The 16656-nt window shown below is 45.2% G+C and overlaps 1 protein-coding gene across 2 annotated transcripts; it reads left to right on the forward strand.

Moving 5' to 3' along the window:
* The first annotated feature begins 902 nt into the window (after positions 1-902).
* Positions 903-14307, forward strand: bicc2 (bicaudal C homolog 2). Of its 2 annotated transcripts, XM_061787964.1 has the most exons (19): positions 903-1428; positions 3637-3683; positions 4469-4538; positions 4692-4771; positions 4871-5032; positions 5119-5172; positions 6059-6274; positions 6351-6602; positions 8527-8658; positions 8819-9008; positions 9560-9693; positions 9768-9976; positions 10406-10511; positions 10908-10947; positions 11668-11825; positions 12410-12605; positions 12679-12842; positions 13606-13705; positions 13779-14307. In XM_061787964.1, the coding sequence occupies exons 1-19, from the start codon at positions 1167-1169 to the stop codon at positions 13907-13909; spliced, it is 2703 nt and encodes a 900-aa protein (XP_061643948.1). In that variant the 5' UTR covers positions 903-1166; the 3' UTR covers positions 13910-14307. The 2 variants fall into 2 exon arrangements, 1 of the variants encoding a protein (XP_061643948.1); XR_009790510.1 differs by lacking the exon at positions 12679-12842 and having other exon boundaries at positions 13779-13817.
* Positions 14308-16656: the final 2349 nt, after the last annotated feature.

The following is a 16656-nucleotide window of genomic DNA, read 5'->3' on the forward strand; positions in this document are numbered from 1 at the left end:
ATTTGATGAGCTAGAAAGTAGTTCTTTCACCTTTAGCATAAACTATAAGTAGTTTGTGAGTATTGATAACTTCTAAGTCACCTCCACTTGCCACGGAAGTCGATAACTCGCCGGCCTCTATTCATCGTAATCATCAGTGTTCTGAAATATGGCATGAAGTGAAGGCCTTTTCGCACTGCCACTACGCAGGGCACAGAGCGCCAACGGAAGGCCGCATCGACAAGGTGGGCGCTTGGCGTCTCGCCGCCGCTCCCGAATTGAACATTTTTTCAACCGGAGACCCTGTGACGTCTTGTAGGGGCATCCAATAGGATTTACCTTTGGGAACAATGCCTCAGCGACCCACCAGTTGACAAGACACTCGGGAACTGTTTCCAATTGGAAAAAAAAACACAACAACAAAACAACAACAAAGTGTTTATGTGTCTCCTTTCAAATTCATCGGCCGATATTGAAGTCGCCTCACTGGGCTTCTTTGAGACGTCCGAAATTAATCAAGCGTAACATTCGAGCGCTAAAACAAATGTTTATGTTCGTGAAAGTAAGGAAATAATGGTGGCCTCTTATTTAAGAAATGAGAATTTGCAAATTCTTCTACATGCTGGCGAACTAACCATTAAAGAAATCTTAAAAATGATTTTGGTAACATGGGTGGAGGGCCGATACATGTTTTGTGCATTCTGCATTATGCGCAGTAAGAAGTGAGATGAAAATCCACTGCAGCTTCATACATTCCAGTCGGTGCGAAGGGAGAATCGGCAGCTGTGGCAGAACCCCTCGGGATCAGGAAGCCGTGATTATTTTCTTAACTGGGAGCCCTGTGGTGCGGACGCTTTCAATGTGTGCGTGTTTGTGCGAGATGCGCGCACACACTCGGGATTGGATCACAGTCGAGGACTCGTGGAACACCGACATCGAGATTACCGAGGATTTATTCGATTGCCGTGCTGCGTGTTTGGAGCCCCTCGGCGAGAGAAGATGTGACCTGTGATTACGCATCCCAGTCAGTGCATTGTTGGGCCTCCCGCCGCTCGGAGAGAGAGAGAGGTTCAATTTGGGGGTGGGGGACTCGAGAGGGGTGTCACTAGCTTCCCCCTTTTTCTTTCGTCCAGTTCCTCCCGTCTCCTTGGTCACGCACACGCACAGACGAGGGCTTCAGTCCTGCTATGGCCAACAGCACCAGCCCCGAGGGGAGCTCCCCCGCCCGGGGCGCCGTCGCGCCGCCGGAGCCCGACCCGGAAACTAGCGTAGAACCCGACTCGGATGCCAAGCCTGAGCCCGGCGAGGCCCGCTGTGACAGAGAGGATGAGGAAGAGGAGGAAGAAACGGCGACGGGGCAGCAGAACGCCGGAGGTCAGAGTGTGGATCCGGAGTGGGTGGAGGACAGGTTCAGGATCAACAGGAAGAAGTTGGAGACCATGTTGTACGGTGAGCCAACATGCGCGGCGCACTTGAGCATTTGTGTCCACGTACGTCACTTTTTTAGCTGAGGTGAAGCAGATGTCTTGAAATGTGATTTGTAACGTCGTCTCTGGAAATATAGTAACGCACGAGTGGGGCCTTGAGCAGGGGGCTGTTCTAGGATCAGAGGTTTAGGGGTGCTGAGCGCCTGCATTTCACTGTTTGCTACATTTTAGTAGTATTCAGGAGCACCTGGGCACTAATATTATCACATGTACGTCAAACAAAAACGAACGTCTCTCATTCCAGTTGAAACAGCGAGCAGTCGTGCCGTTTCTGACCACCTGAGCAATTTCCGAGCCAGAAAACAAAAATGTCAGCTAACTCCTACGTAGCAACATGCAGTGAAAATGAGGACTGGTAATGAGGTGCTGGGATTCGTGCCTTTATATATATATATATATATATATATATATATATATATATATATATATATATATATATATATATATATATATATATATATATATATATATATATATATATATATATATATATATATATATATATATATATGTATGTACTGTATGTAGGTTGCTCCACGACCTGCAATTGTGCAAAAAAAAAATCGATATATTAATCTGTTGAAAGTGTATTACAATCGAACAAGGCCTGCCTGATGGTTAATAGAAGGGGATTTATTTGTATTTGTATTGTGGGCAGCCAAGCTAAATCACGGCCTCCAGCTCGTTGCCGCCATCCAAGTAGTAAAGCAATGTTTAATGACATCCCAAAGCTTGATGCCGTCGCAAGTCTTATTGCTATTATCAAGCCTGTCTGGCACGAGGAGGTGACTGCCGCCGTTAGTTATCTCAGCCAGCCTGGCAGCTTTATGACGAATGCGTCCGATGTCACTGTGGCGACTCGCCGTGTCGCCGCTGCACATATCCGCGCCGGCGGGAAATAACGAAGTACAAATAAGTCGATTTTCCCGGTGTATGGACTTCCGTAGCTGTATTTGCTTTTTACTTTTACTCCCTGCATTTGAAAACAGATATCTGTACTTTGGATTTTCAGGAACTATTTTCTATGAAGTTATCAAAATGGGTATTGTATATAAATGACAGAATGATTTTTTTTTCATTTTACGCTAGCAGTACAATTCAGTCTGTAGTTTTGAATGTTTTACTTGAGAGCTGGAGTCGAATCAGCAGATTTGTATCTGTACTTCTACTTAAGTACAGATTGTAATGTTTCTTTGTTGGCACAGTTTTGAACGGATTCTGCTGTGATATCACTTTCTGGCGTTTGAGCAGCCTCAATTAGGCTGTAAATATTCTATCTCGTCAGATCGTACTCTCTTTGACTGCGAGGAGCCTGAGTGGGCATTTTCCGAGCCAATTCTCCTCAGTTCACGAGCTGTGGTCTAATTTTTGGGCTCAACTTTGCATCACTCAATGCCGTTGACGTCACTAGCCGTTTCTTGGCTAATTTGTGGCCGCCCCCTGTCTATGGCGCCTTCTCTCGCCGCCCTTTGCTATTCTCTCCTCATTCCTCAGCTCGAGCCAGTGTTACCCATAGCGATGAGGGGGTGGGGGGTGGGGGGCGGTAGGCTGTCCGAGCGCTGCCCTGCAACCCTGTAAATGTCACCGTGGAGCCATGGCCTTTACAAATTGTTTATGTTCCAAGCAATTTCTCGTTCCTTTTGTACCAGTTGCTAAGCTAACGTCAACGTTTGAAAGCTGTCGGCCTTGTTTAATGCTGATCACACAAACGCTTGGAGTTGGGAGTCTGGCAAAGTTCATTCGAAATGACACAAAAAAGGAGAAACATTTCTTTCAAGATTCTCCAAAGCGCTGTCAAAAGTTTCTTTCAATTTTCAGATAACACGGAAATGCAGTTTCTGTTTTTGATGCATAACTTTATTGAGTTCACTGATGGTGTAGTGGGTCATTCGCCTGACTTCCATGCATGCAGCCTGGGTTCAGTTCCTACTTAATGAACGCGAGTGTGATTGGTTGTCTGGAATATGTGCCCTGTGATTGGCTCGTGAGTCCCAACCATTCCGGGGCGTCGTCTTTCATTATACAACTGGAATCGCTGCACATACAAAAATTATATTTAAAAAAATAATACATTTCCTTACAATGGTATATTGCGGTGGACGCCGGTGATTCAGTGATTTTAAGCTTTATTTCATTTGATTTGTGTTTGTTTCAACTGTGTTTGTTTCAGCTCCAAAGAATGGAGATGCTATGACAGGCGAGGAGTTTTTTGAGACAGTAAGTCAAACAATCGTTTTTACAGTATTAAAAAGACAACACAACTGAAAGATTTCTGCTGATGACACTGAAGTCGGTGCATAAAGTTTATTAAGTGCTTATGGGTGACACAAAGGCGGCTTTATATTTAGCGCATTTCATACACAAGGTGCTTCACGTGATTAAAGCATTTAAAACAAAAGAGCAAAAGGTATTTAAAAAAAAAAAGTACATGACATAAAAGGCAGCTTGCTTAAATTACTAAAAGAACGAACATTGCAAGAAAAATATTTTTAAAAGATGGCTTTAAAATTCTCAATCATAACCATGAGAGAGAGAAAAAGGAGATTTGATCCTGGAGTGAAACAAATTCCCGCTGGGGGCTGACTTGACTTCTTTTGTTCCATTTGTGTGCAGCATAACACCGAAATGCTGCCTCACCATGTTTGCTTTGGACTCGGTGCTCCACTATCGGATCTGAGTCTGCAGATCTCAGCGCCCTCCTGGGTTTTAAAAGCCATTAGCATTTCTTTCATGCCATTCAGTGATTTATAGAGCGGGTGGCAGAACCAGTCTGTTCTACAGCTGACTGGGAGCCAGTGTAAAGACTCGAATGGGAGCAATATGCTCTGATCTATATAATACCTATGAATGATTACGGTCTTTGAAATGCAAATGGAGCCTTTGTATTCTTAGAATGTGTACGTGCCGCATACGTTGCCGTGGCAGAATAAATTTGCCCGGTGTCTTCGTCCCTCTTCACAGCTCTCTCTCACTCTCCTCCATTGTTTTTTGGGCCTTCACAGGTGATGAAAGAAACTAACACTCAGGTGAAATGGCCTTCCAAGTTGAAGATCGGTGCCAAGTCAAAGAAAGGTGGCACATTCCTGGAGTCACTCAGTCACGCACGATAATTAGCTCCTTTTTTTTTTTTTTTTGGTCACCCATTGCTTTTGGTGTCCGTATATTTGCAGTGATACCTACAGCGGATTGCGCAATCTTTGAGCTATTACTTCTCACTTCTTCCAGATCCGCATGTAAAGGTGGAAGGCAAGAAAGAAAATGTTTCGGAAGCTAAAAAGAAGATTCTCGAAGTTCTAGAAACCAGGGTGAGGCTTCAGCATCACTTCAAACTACCACCATAATATAATTACTTACACTCCAGTTTCAATGTGGAATCAAGTCTTGATTGCGTTGAAATACCGCAGGTAAACAAGGTGACGCTGAAAATGGACGTGGCCTACACGGAGCACTCCCACGTGATCGGCAAAGGCGGCGGAAACATCAAGAAGGTGATGGAAGTCACGTCCTGTCATATCCATTTCCCAGACTCCAACCGCCACAATGTTGCCGGAGAGAAAAGCAACCAGGTGAGATTACGCGACCGATTTAGGGGGAATATCCTTGATGAAAGGAAACAACTACAAAACATTGTCTTCCTTGTTACTCTCGCCAGGTGTCGATTGCCGGACCCATCGAGGGAGTGGAGGAGGCCAGGAGGAGGATAAGAGTGAGTGGCCTATCCCGTGGCGGCTCGCGCGTTCCGATTTCAAAGCGTCTCACTGATACAATCGTTTTCTGAAGGCCCCGCGCAGATTTTTTTTTACTGGTAACCTTTTATTGCTCATTGACTGTGTTTATTTTTATTTTTAATTTTTTTTATGTCCTTATGTCTCTGATCTCAAGGCACTTTACACATTGGGCAGGTCGAGAACCTCACTCCTCATGTATAATATACTGTATGTATATAATCAATCCCACTGAAGCCCACATAAGCGGGCACTTAGCGAGGGCGAGGAAAAACTCCCTCTCAGGAAGAAACCTCAGACAGAACCCAGATCCCGGGCTCTGCGGGGGCCGACGGTGGAATTTGGAAAAACATGTCATGTTTGAGACGACGGCAGAATGGTACACGACCGGAGAGAGCCGCTTACAAGTGTCGGCTGTTGAAGGAGGAAGTGACATGCGGAAACAAAATGAAGTGTGACTAAAATTGTCATGATGGAAATTTGCACATTTTCTCTCAGTAATGCAATTACAGTTACTTAACTTTCGTAATTCAATTATGTAATCTGGTTACATGTAATTGGTTACTACCTGACAATGCTAATATTGTACTAGGGCATTTCCCCTTATGTTTTAGCATTAGACTAGTGGACTTAAAGGCAAAGATTTGCGGTTGTTCTAGTGGCATTAAACAGCTTTAAGACTTTTTTTCTTTTTTTTTGAGGAAGAATTCTCCACGAGTAACTGCTGCCAAATTTTCACTTGCATGTCAAAGCAAAATATTGGTCGAAAACTTGTATCTCAAGGCACCACTGAATTTGTCAAAAGGGTTCATGCGTCTTGTCATCCCTTTCTTCTCCGTCCATTTGTCTTTTGATTTCACCCGCTAGGATCTGCAGCCGCTGACTTTGACGTTCGACCTGCCGGTCAGCTTGGCCCCTCAGGCCCTGCCAGACGCCGGCTCGCCTCTCATCCAACAGGTGGTGCAGACGTTTGGGGTCAGCGTGAGCTTCAGAGCGCTGCCGCCGCAGCCTCAGGCGCAGCCCGCCTTCTTCGGGAGCTGCTGCACCGTGTGGGGGCTGCAGGGCAACGCCTCGGCGGTCAAGGTCAGACCGACGCGCTAGCGTCAGCTGGCGCGCGAGCCGTAACCACGACAACGTGTTCCCACGTATTACCCGGCAGAAGGCGACCTGCGTCCTGATGGAGCTGCTCCTGGGTTCGGAGGTGACAGGGAGCGTGGTGAGCAGCCAGCTGGATGTCACCTCGCAGCAGCATCTCTTCTTGTTGGGGCAGAACGGAGCTCACTTCCTGAGCGTGATGCACCACACGCAGACCCAGATCATCCTACCCGACCTCAGCGCACCCCAAAACCTCCCCTCACTGGTCATCCAGGGAAGCCCCGACGGAGTGTGCCTGGCCCGGCAGCAGGTCATGGTAAGTTTTCTGTGGCTTTCTGGAAAAAAGTCACTGTTTTTGCATTCAGGCCAAAGCACTGTCTAACAGAATAGTACAGTTTTGCTGCCATCTTGTGGCATCTAGTGACAAGGTTAAAGTGAGGCCGTTCCTTGTATAATAGTAAAAAGTGAAATGCCGCCATCTTGTGCCATCTACAGGCAATCACCGTAATTTCTCGTGTACAATGCGCACCCATGATACGCACCCCCGAAGTGGACCTCAAAATTCTGGAAAACCCTTCTACCGATGTAAAATGCATTTTTACAATTCATGATTTTGCTTCTACACATATGATCAAAACAGGTATTCTCTGTATTTTGTAATTTAAAAAAAACAAAACTATTCTGAAGTTAAGCACTTCATTTGAACACGTTATACTTTCTTTTTATTTACTTGCTCTTCTTTTGAAATTCACAGCCCTACTCTTATTTAGTAAATGAGAAAACACACAATTGTGCTCATATGTTTGATTACCTGGGGAGACTTTGTAAGATGGGTACAATTCTTTAAAGCAAACATGAAGGATGTTAATCATGGGATTCAAATTAAACTGTCAAACATTTCAGAAAAGCATTATCATCAAACAAAACATAACCATAAAGAAATGAATGATGGTTGTTGTTCAGTCATCAGTCGTATTCAAAAAAACAACAACAATATTTCGCAAATTCTGCCAAGGTATGTAAACTTATGAGCACAACTGTACATATTATGCAGTCATACGTACCACTGTCATATTGGAATGAAAGCATAGGCTACACCTTTTTCACAACCTCTAGGTGGTGCTGGCATATTAAAATGAAAGTGTACACCTTTCTCATAACCTCTAGGTGGCGGTGGAATATTGAAATGAACGTGTACCGCTTTTTCATAACCTCTAGATGGCGGCATACATTTATACAATGGACAGGTTTTTTTCCCGTTTTCTTCCCCCCCTATACCTATGTATAATGCGCACCAGTGATTTTTGACTTATTTTTTGGGGGAAAAAATGCGCATTATACACGAGAAATTATGGGACAAAACATTTTGAGTGAGCGTCGATTACTGGCAAATCTTTGCTCTTCACTCCTATAAAGAGTCATTAACCCGAAAGTCACATTCACTGTATTCTTTGGCCAAAGTTTTTGCCTCCTGCAGATGCTTGAGAGTGTGACAAAGGGTGACACGAGCATACACAAAAGCCAGAAAAAGCACAGAGTGACAGAGGTGAAGACCTGAATAGCAGAATAGTGGCGAGATCAAGTACAGACATTTTGCCAGTTGGCACTGAGTCATGACTGCCACGGTCGCTTTCCTTTGTCACGCCTCATAGTTACATCATTTAGTCCTCAGCAAATTACACTCACTTGCTTCAACAACTACAGTGTAATTAGGTCGAATACAAAAACCTTTGCAAAAATTCTAAAAACTATGATACTCACGTTGTACCACTTTACGATAAGGGTTAGCCTACCCTGATAAAGGTTTCACAAATCGACAAGAAGGACATCATAAGCGCTTTATGAATATTATGAAAAGTCATACATCGCCCCGAAACATTTTCAACAATAAATGTCGACTCATGTCTCTGTGTCACACTCTCTAGTTGTCTACTCCGACCTTGCGCCGCCTACGAGCTGCTACCGATCACAATCGCCCAAAGTGTAGGACGCAAACGTTCAAACTGAGAGGCTCAGCATTTACATCCCACAAAGGGCAAAGGAGAAGTGTTCATTGTATTATAATTATAATGATATATCAAACGTATGCATAGCAACACTTTAATGCACTGCACTATTGTTATAATGTGGGTGTATTGTAATTTGTACAGCGCTGTGTCTGATGATGAGTCTGACCAATTTTTCACCAAGTTTGCATGATTTTAGTTTTGTTTTGTGTGTGTGTGTGTGTGCACATATAGGACTGTCTGCCGGTGTGCTTGATGTTTGACATGCGGGAAGAGGCGGAGGCAGATCCCTGCGCGCTGGCTCAGATGATGCAAAACCTTGGCGTCTTCGTTAGCGTCAAGCCCAAAGTGAAACAGACCAACAAGGTTAGCACAGTCTTTGCATCTCCCACAATCATCAACAAAAATGCTGTTTTTGCTTTCCTTTGATTCCACTTAGGTACGTGCGTTATTTTATAAAAAAAATTTAAAAAATTGAATATTGCAGGATTGATTTAAATCTCTGACGGTTGTGTATTCATTGCAGTCAGTGGTGGTGAAAGGTCTGGAGAGGAATATCCAGTGTCTTTACGAAGCGCGTCGTCGGTTGCTGGGCTTGGATTCCTGTGACGCCACCAAGGCAACCAAGGTGACCCCTGACCCCATTCTGGCGGGCAATGAGTTGACCAGCTATTGGCTCAACATGCTGCTGCAGCAGCTGCGGCTCTCTGAACACGGTGAGCTCGCGCACGTCGGAAGGCGTGTCGGAAGACAATTTCCAAGACGTTTCCGAAATGCTTCCATTTTGGCAACATCTTGTTTTCAAATCTCGGGCTCACTCAGGAACGTTCGTATTTGAAACTATTCTATGATAATGATCAAGTATTTTAAACGCGCACCATTCGCCAAAAGAATAAGAGAAAACAATATATATCTTAGTTGAAAATCTAGTTTTTCATTCTGATTCCATTTGAGGTCAAATTCAAAACCTTTCACTGTCCGTTACTTCCCGGAAAGTCCTCATTTTCTCCGGCGAACTTCAAAAGTCTCTCCGTCGCAATTCTATTACATTATTGCCGGCAAAGAAAGTCGTCCTCGATCCGTCGCATTCCGAATGAATTTTGAATGGGGCAGTGCCCTTTCCGCAGACACTGTTGTACTGTAGCTGGCACAGTGAGCGTAAACTAGAGCCACTTTGTCACCTCCGGTAGAGGCGAGAGAAATGATTTTCGGCCGCCGTTCTGCATTCATCGCCCGTCAAGTGACTGTGTTCCCTCATGATAAACAGGCCCCGTACCCGCTCCTGTTCCAGAGCTTCTAAGTGGGCCGAAGGCTCGTCCGTCACCTCCGCCCGGGCTGCCCGCCCCCAATGACGAAGGGAGGGCGGGACTGAAGGGAACAGACAGCCGTCCGCTGGAGAAGGTGTCGAATAACTTTCAGTGCCAGAAGAAAATCACACATACGCATACGAAAAATGTACTTCTTATTGACTGTAGATCCTAGAAAATGACGACCAGTCTGGCCAATCGGATGATGACAATTCTAAGGATAGGGTGATAATGACATCACTGGAGGACGCGATGAACTTCCCCAGCGGGCCCAGAGTGACGCCGACGGGTCGGAGGGGGAGTCTGCAGGGTCCGGAGACGAGCAAAGTTTTCAACCAGGCCAGACGGCACTCCACAGGGCAGGCGTTTACGAGCCGGTGAGTGTCGAGACGACGCAGTCAAAAACCTGCATCTCTGCAATCGTTGGCTTGTTGACATTTAATGTAACCATCCATACATTGCTTGACCTCATCAGGGTCGCAGGTCAGCCGGAGCCCAGTTGACTTACACCCTGGATGGTCTTACAGGGCGTATATTAAAAAAACAACAACACACATTCATTTATTTGGGGGAATCTGGGAGGGATCCTGAGTACCTGGAATAAATTCTCTCCACGCCGATTTGCCTTTTTTTAAAAAACGATGTTGAAAACGTTTTACAGAAAGGCGGCATCCCATAATTGCCGGCGTAGCAATTTTCCTCGACATAGTACGTGATTCTCTTGTGTTGTACGCGTGGGGCCTGTTTGAATTGTTCTACGCCGCCACCCGAGTGAAGGTTTGCGCGTTATCTCCCGAATGCACAAGGATGCCGAATGCAGAAACGGAACGAGGGCGGATGGAGCGCAGGAACAGCCTGAGGAGAGACGCGACGCTGCCGCGGGATGTTCGCGCAGAACTCTCTGAATCCGAGGTACAAAAACAACATGCGTCTTTATTTTCACTCTTATCGCGAACGTGACAGCTGTGCAAATTTACACTTGAGCACACACATTGCATCCGACCTATATTAAGGAACACTGAAAAAATAGACACACGGAAGACGTGGTTAACAATTGGCTGTTTTAACTACGCTGCTTTCGGACTGATTTTTGGGTGATCTGCTGAGATCTTAATGGTCCTATTTCCACACTCCAGCTTTACACAAAAGTAGGAACGGGCTTGCCATCGTACTCCTTCCAGGAATTGCCGTCGAACTATTGGTACATGTTGTAAATGAAGTGCAACCTGCCTGCACTCAGAGGGGCAGGAAATGGGATTTCGTTGCATGCATTATTTACCCGTTTTATTTCTTGTTGGTGCTCTGTAGGTTTATGACTACGAGAAGAAGAAATTGCTGGCGACCAGAGGTTAGTGCCTCTAAATGTTTCATTCGTTCTTCTTGTCTCATCCTGCGGGCTTCTGTTGCAAAAGCAAATATCGGCGGCGTCAAGAGCCAAGCCGACGTTATATTCGTCGATCGGCGCCCGCTGTGTACCGCGGATCCGCTGTAAGGCAAACCTCTTCACCAAATTATGAATCAGTCATGTAGACATGTTCGGAGAGTTATACGCATCCGACGGAAAAAGGGGAAAAAAAAGTCTTCCCGAAATAGCTGAAGCTACTATAGTGTAGCTGAAAAATAGAAACAGCTATATATATATATATATATATATATATATATGTATATGTACACTCCACAAAATTTCCAAAACAAAATTTTATTTTACTTCACAAATTTTCCCCTAACCATTTCGTTTCACTTGACTGCAAAATAAAAGAAAGATTCCTGGTTGTGAATGTACCTTTCGCTGACAATGTCAATGAAATGATTCTCATTCTGGCAAAGTATTAGTATTAGTATTATTACTATTAATTTATATGAATACTTTTACATCCAATTCCCAAGTACATTTAATATCAATTACTTGGTTATTTAAGTATAGTCGATACTTTTACTCAAGTATACTACACTACTGGTTCTCTAACTTAAGTTTTTACACCTAATATTAGCTAAAAAAAAAAAAAAAACGAACTGTACTTAGGCGGCGACACTGCACATGACTTATTCCTGTGACGTCTCCGTTCAGCGATGCAGAGAAAGCCGGTGGTGACTGAAGTCCGCACTCCCACAGACACTTGGAGCGGTCTCGGCTTCTCCAAGTCCATGCCGGCGGAGGCCGTGAAGGAGCTACGGAACGTCAGCCGTCGCAGTTACAAGCCCTACTTAAGCTCAAGCAGCAGCCAGGTACAAATCGGCAAAGGAGCAAGCTCGACACAGGCGGCTTTCGCGCATTTTTCGACAAATGATGCGGATGACTCTTTTTGAAGCTCCCTCGAGACATTTCCTGTTGCGGTGTCTCTCAAACAATTTGCTACCTCACCGTGTGGTGACAAAATGACTATTTGGATGCTCGGATGCTGCTTTGGTCACATCGTCCTGCTTAACTGAGCGCTTCCACCTCGTTAAAAAAAAAAAAACCTCAAACGGAAGTATTCGCTGACTCGTTGCTGTTGCTGTTACCCGGGCTCCCTCTAGTGGTACGTCTAAGAATCGCTGAATTAATTGTTCAAACTGCGCGTAATGTTAGCTTCCATCAAAATGTTGTGTTTTTTTTGTCGGAATGATCCAAACGCGAGGCCGCCGAGATGTCGCCGACGGCAAAGCTGCTTTCGATACTTGAATTGAGAAGATGAGCCATCCAATCAGAGCAAAGCTTATGAGTCTCAACCGCCTGGCATACAAGAACAAGTCGAAGAGCTCGAAAAGCTCTCGTAGAAGTGTGCTTCCAAACTTTGTAAAAATCTCAGCTCGCTCCTGTCTCCTCGCAGTCGTGGGCCAACCAGAGCGGGACGGCGTCGAATGGGAGCAATTCGGACAACTGGAGGGACAGACGCGGATCCCAGCCCGCCTCATCGCCTTCCTCCTCCTCCTCTTCCTCGCCGTCCTCCCCACCGCCGACGTCCTTCTCGTCCTCCTCCCACTTCCCCACGTTTGCGGCTAACAGAAACAGAAGTGACAAACCCCGTAAGTCCTCGTCACTAGTTTCGATTGTGACTTTTCTTTAGTCGTACGACAAAGACGGGTCGTATGTTTCTAGCGGAGGGCTTCCCGGGTCGCAACTACTTTGACGACGTGTGCTCATCAAGGAGGGCGTCGACCTGCAGTCAGCGTAGCCCCTCCCCCCAGATGATGGACGAGCTGCCAGAGCTCCTCAGCCAACTGGGCTTGATGAAGTACATTGACGTGTTGGAGCAACAAGAGGTAGAGAAAGAACAAAAAAAGATGAATTGACCACTTCATTGTGGTCATCCGGTGAACGCGTTTACATTTTTAAACTGATAACGGGAAAAATCTCACCTCAAACCTCCAAACGAAAGTATCACAAAAAGTGATTTTGTGTGTTGGTCGTGGAGGAGCATTGAATTGCTCGGCATGATGAAAAAGCAACATTCTTTGTCATAAATAAATGGAAAGCGCATTGAGTTGCCTTGTGCATGAAATCAATTTGCTTTGCTTTAAACAATTTTAAAGGCGATGTTGCAAGACCATTGAAACGCTTTCGTAGGAATCCCTGAAATGCTAACCAATATTATGGCCACGTTATTTTTCAAGTTATTGAACAGATTGAAAGAAACTCAAAACAAACAAAACAACCACCGCGAGACGACAAACCCAGGGAGCTAAATAGAAACACATTGACGAGACAACGAGGCACACCTGGACAAGACACGGCGATTGGGTGACACGAGGTAGAGGGGCTGACGAGAACAGGTGCAGACGAAAACCAAACGAGCGCGGCAAGGCAAGAACACGAGGAACTTGACAAAAGACGAAACTCAAAACCACAAAAAGAGTTCTTGAAATCCTTTGTCACATGGTACAGAAATATGCCGTCGTAATATACGGAAATGCGCATTTCAGCCGCGCACGAGAGCGTTTCGGTGCTGACGGCCCAAAACTGAAATCCTCTCACACGTCGTACATATTCCGATAAATTCCCACCGATTTCTGGGTGTTCTTTCAGATTGACTACCAGACTTTCCTCACTCTGTCTGATGACGATCTGAAGGAAGTGGGCGTGTCCACGTTTGGAGCCAGACGCAAGATGCTGTTGGCTATCTCCGGTAATCTCAACGTCATCAATTCGTCATCATGTTCATCAAAAAACAACAACAACATCGTCATCTTCCTGTCCAGACCTGAACAAGAGCAAGAGGAGGCCTTCGGACACGTCCAGTGTGAAGTCCGGTTACCTGGAAGGCGGCGCCAGCGGTAGACTGCCTCGCATTGCGGCCATGGAAGTCGCTGCCCTGAGCAACCGCTGGTGAAAGACACTGCTAACCCACTGCCATCTTCTCAACTGTGGAACTGAAGCTCCAACAGACATATCAGCTTCCTTCATGAAGAAACAAAGAAAAAGCGGGCAAATTCCAAAGCTTTTGATACAAAGTCAAGACAAGGAGGTCTTCTCTTCCAAACTTCTCTTTTTATACGAAAAAGTCAAACATGACACAGAAGTTCATGATAGCTTTCATGTGAGTTTATGTGCCTTTCTTTCAGCAAAACAATACTTTTCACGCTATCTCTGTATTAACCCTCACTTTCATGCACATGTACATTGATATTTACCACAAAAAAAAGTTGCCACTGTACTGTGACAGTAAATGTTTATATTAAAGTGGATCACTGGCACGAAAGTTGAAAACCAGCCAGTTCCACCAGAGGGCGCTAGTGTCGCTGTCTCTTAAAACGTTTGCGTTGCATGAAGAAGTTTTATGCGAAATTATAATAGAATAAGAGCTTCGCGCGCACACACACACACACACAAAGAAAAGATAAGCCTAAAGTACAATAGCAGGTGTGGAGCTTCTTTTAATTTGGTTCCCTCATTAGACACTTTCAGTTGAATTCATCACCACTGCAACAGCCCACGAGTCATTTCCTCCTCAATTCATTTACGGAGGGGCGCCTCCACAATTTGATGCCGTCATGGGAGAGCTGGCTCGCTGGCAGAGCGTTAAATGGAAACAGTGTGAGCACTTTACAAATATGCAGATCGAGAACGGAGGGGTCGGTTAGCACTCGGATGCCAATGACGCCCGGAAACCGGCGCGGCAGGGTTCGCGTGCTCCTGGAGCACGAAAGAGTGCGCGAGTGGAGGTGGTGGGCCGTGACAGATTAGCGGGAGATCATCCCCACTCATTAGCGCGTCTGCGCCAATTATATAGGGAGGCTTCAGAGTGGCGAACCCTCAACGCGGTCTGCGGGCCACCGCGGCGCTGACGGCTTTGTATTCTGCCAGGTAGCCAATTGCCAAAGGCCACCACCGGGGAGGTGGCCTTTGATTAGCCGGCTAGCACGGGCGCCGAGCGGAAGAAACCGTAGCACGGTTGCACAAAGGCTTCTGCATGTGCAGTCGTGCCTCGAGATGCAAGTTTAAGTTGTTCCGTGACCACGCTCGGGACTCAAAACACTAGTATCTCAAATCATCTTTCCCCATTGAAATGGAAATGCCAATAATCCCTTCGAGACTGCCTAAAAAACAAAAACACATTTTCAGTTTTTAACCCTAACCCTAGGGAAAAATACCATTTTTTAAAATATTGTACTTTATAAAAAACATTCCATATTCAGATCATTTGAGAGAATGTAAAGAAACAGTTGAAGCCGCATTTTTTTCCCCTTCAATTCAATGGACATTGTGCTGCTCCTGGTGTGCGCGCCTTGGCCACCAGGGGGCACACATTCCAAAAAGTTCAACTTTGGTCTTGTCAGTCCATAGAATATTCCCCCAACAGTCTTGGGCTTCATGTTTCGTATTTGTTTTTGTGCTTTTATGTTCTTTTGAGTCAGCAGTGGTTTTGGCCTTGGAACTCAGTCGCGGATGCCATTTTTGCCCAGTCTCTTCTTTATTGCCGAGTCACGAACACTGACCTTAACAGAGGCAAGGGACGCCCGCAGTTCTTTCGATGTTGTCCTGGCTTCCTTTGTGAGTCCTCACTGTGCTCTTGCCGTCATCTTTGTAGGCCGGCCGCTCCTGTACTTGCAGTTACAGTGAACATCCGCATATGCGCGGTTCAGCAGTCGCGAATAACAACCCCACTCTAAAAAAACATGTTCATGCGAAGCATGCAAATGAGTTTGAAGCGATCCTATATCACGTCAAATTCCGATTTGATGCATTGTTTTCTCATAATCGTGATGTATTCAGGATTGACATTATTAAAGTGAATCGTAAACGTGTCCTACATAAAATACTGACAGATGCCACTTCTAAGCGGCATGACAACAAAACGACACGATGACGACCGTGGATAAAATGAATTCTGACATTTTGGTGGCGAGGCGGAAAGCTGCTTGAGGGACATCTCCAGTCATTAGTCAGTATGATGCTCCGTGGCATGACAACAAAGGAATATGAATGCAATTCGCGCAGTGATTGGCCTGCAGTTCTCCTACGCATCATTTTTAGACGCAGCAGGCAGTAGTTTAAAGCAGATTTTAAAAAAAACAAAAAAAAAAACAGAGAAACGTGACCAGCAGGCAAACAGCGGAAATACAAACCTAGCAATTAAATCGGGACCACAGTGGGATTTGTATAATTTCAAAGAGGGCCAAAGGATGAAATTGAATCAAATGGGAAATGGATGGATGGATAAATTGGTTTTTATCACGTGTACGCAAAGTAAACGTAAAGAATCGAAATGGCCATATCGCGTCCGTCATTGTTTTTGTATGGAGCCCTTGGTAGAAATAGTTTGGACATCCCTGCGGTCGACCTTGAAAAATGCAGCGGTGCCTTGAGATAAGAGTGACCCGGCGTACAAGTTTGTTGATAGTGAACAAATCATCAAAAAAGAAGCTTCAGACTGTTTCATCAGAATCAACTAAAACGCCGGAGCGCCACATGGAGGCAAATCATATAACAAAATTCAGAGGCGTATATTCTTTATCGCCTACAAAGAATGACGAATATTACTCACTGATTCACATACAATAGTAGTCGAAGAAAAAATGACTACTCTTCTTCGTTTGTGTCTGCATGACTGTATTATACTGCCTCCTGGTGTTCGAG

Source organism: Phyllopteryx taeniolatus, chromosome 10 (genome assembly GCF_024500385.1).
Source record: "Phyllopteryx taeniolatus isolate TA_2022b chromosome 10, UOR_Ptae_1.2, whole genome shotgun sequence".
Lineage (NCBI taxonomy): Eukaryota > Metazoa > Chordata > Actinopteri > Syngnathiformes > Syngnathidae > Phyllopteryx > Phyllopteryx taeniolatus.

Excerpts from the sequence above, each read along its gene's own strand:
- bicc2 (XM_061787964.1), top strand. The coding sequence starts at position 1,167 with ATGGCCAACAGCACCAGCCCCGAGGGGAGCTCCCCCGCCCGGGGCGCC. Across the intron at positions 9,009-9,559 it reads GCTGCGGCTCTCTGAACACG|GCCCCGTACCCGCTCCTGTT; the intron begins GTGAGCTCGCGC and ends CATGATAAACAG. Across the intron at positions 10,512-10,907 it reads CAGAACTCTCTGAATCCGAG|GTTTATGACTACGAGAAGAA; the intron begins GTACAAAAACAA and ends GGTGCTCTGTAG.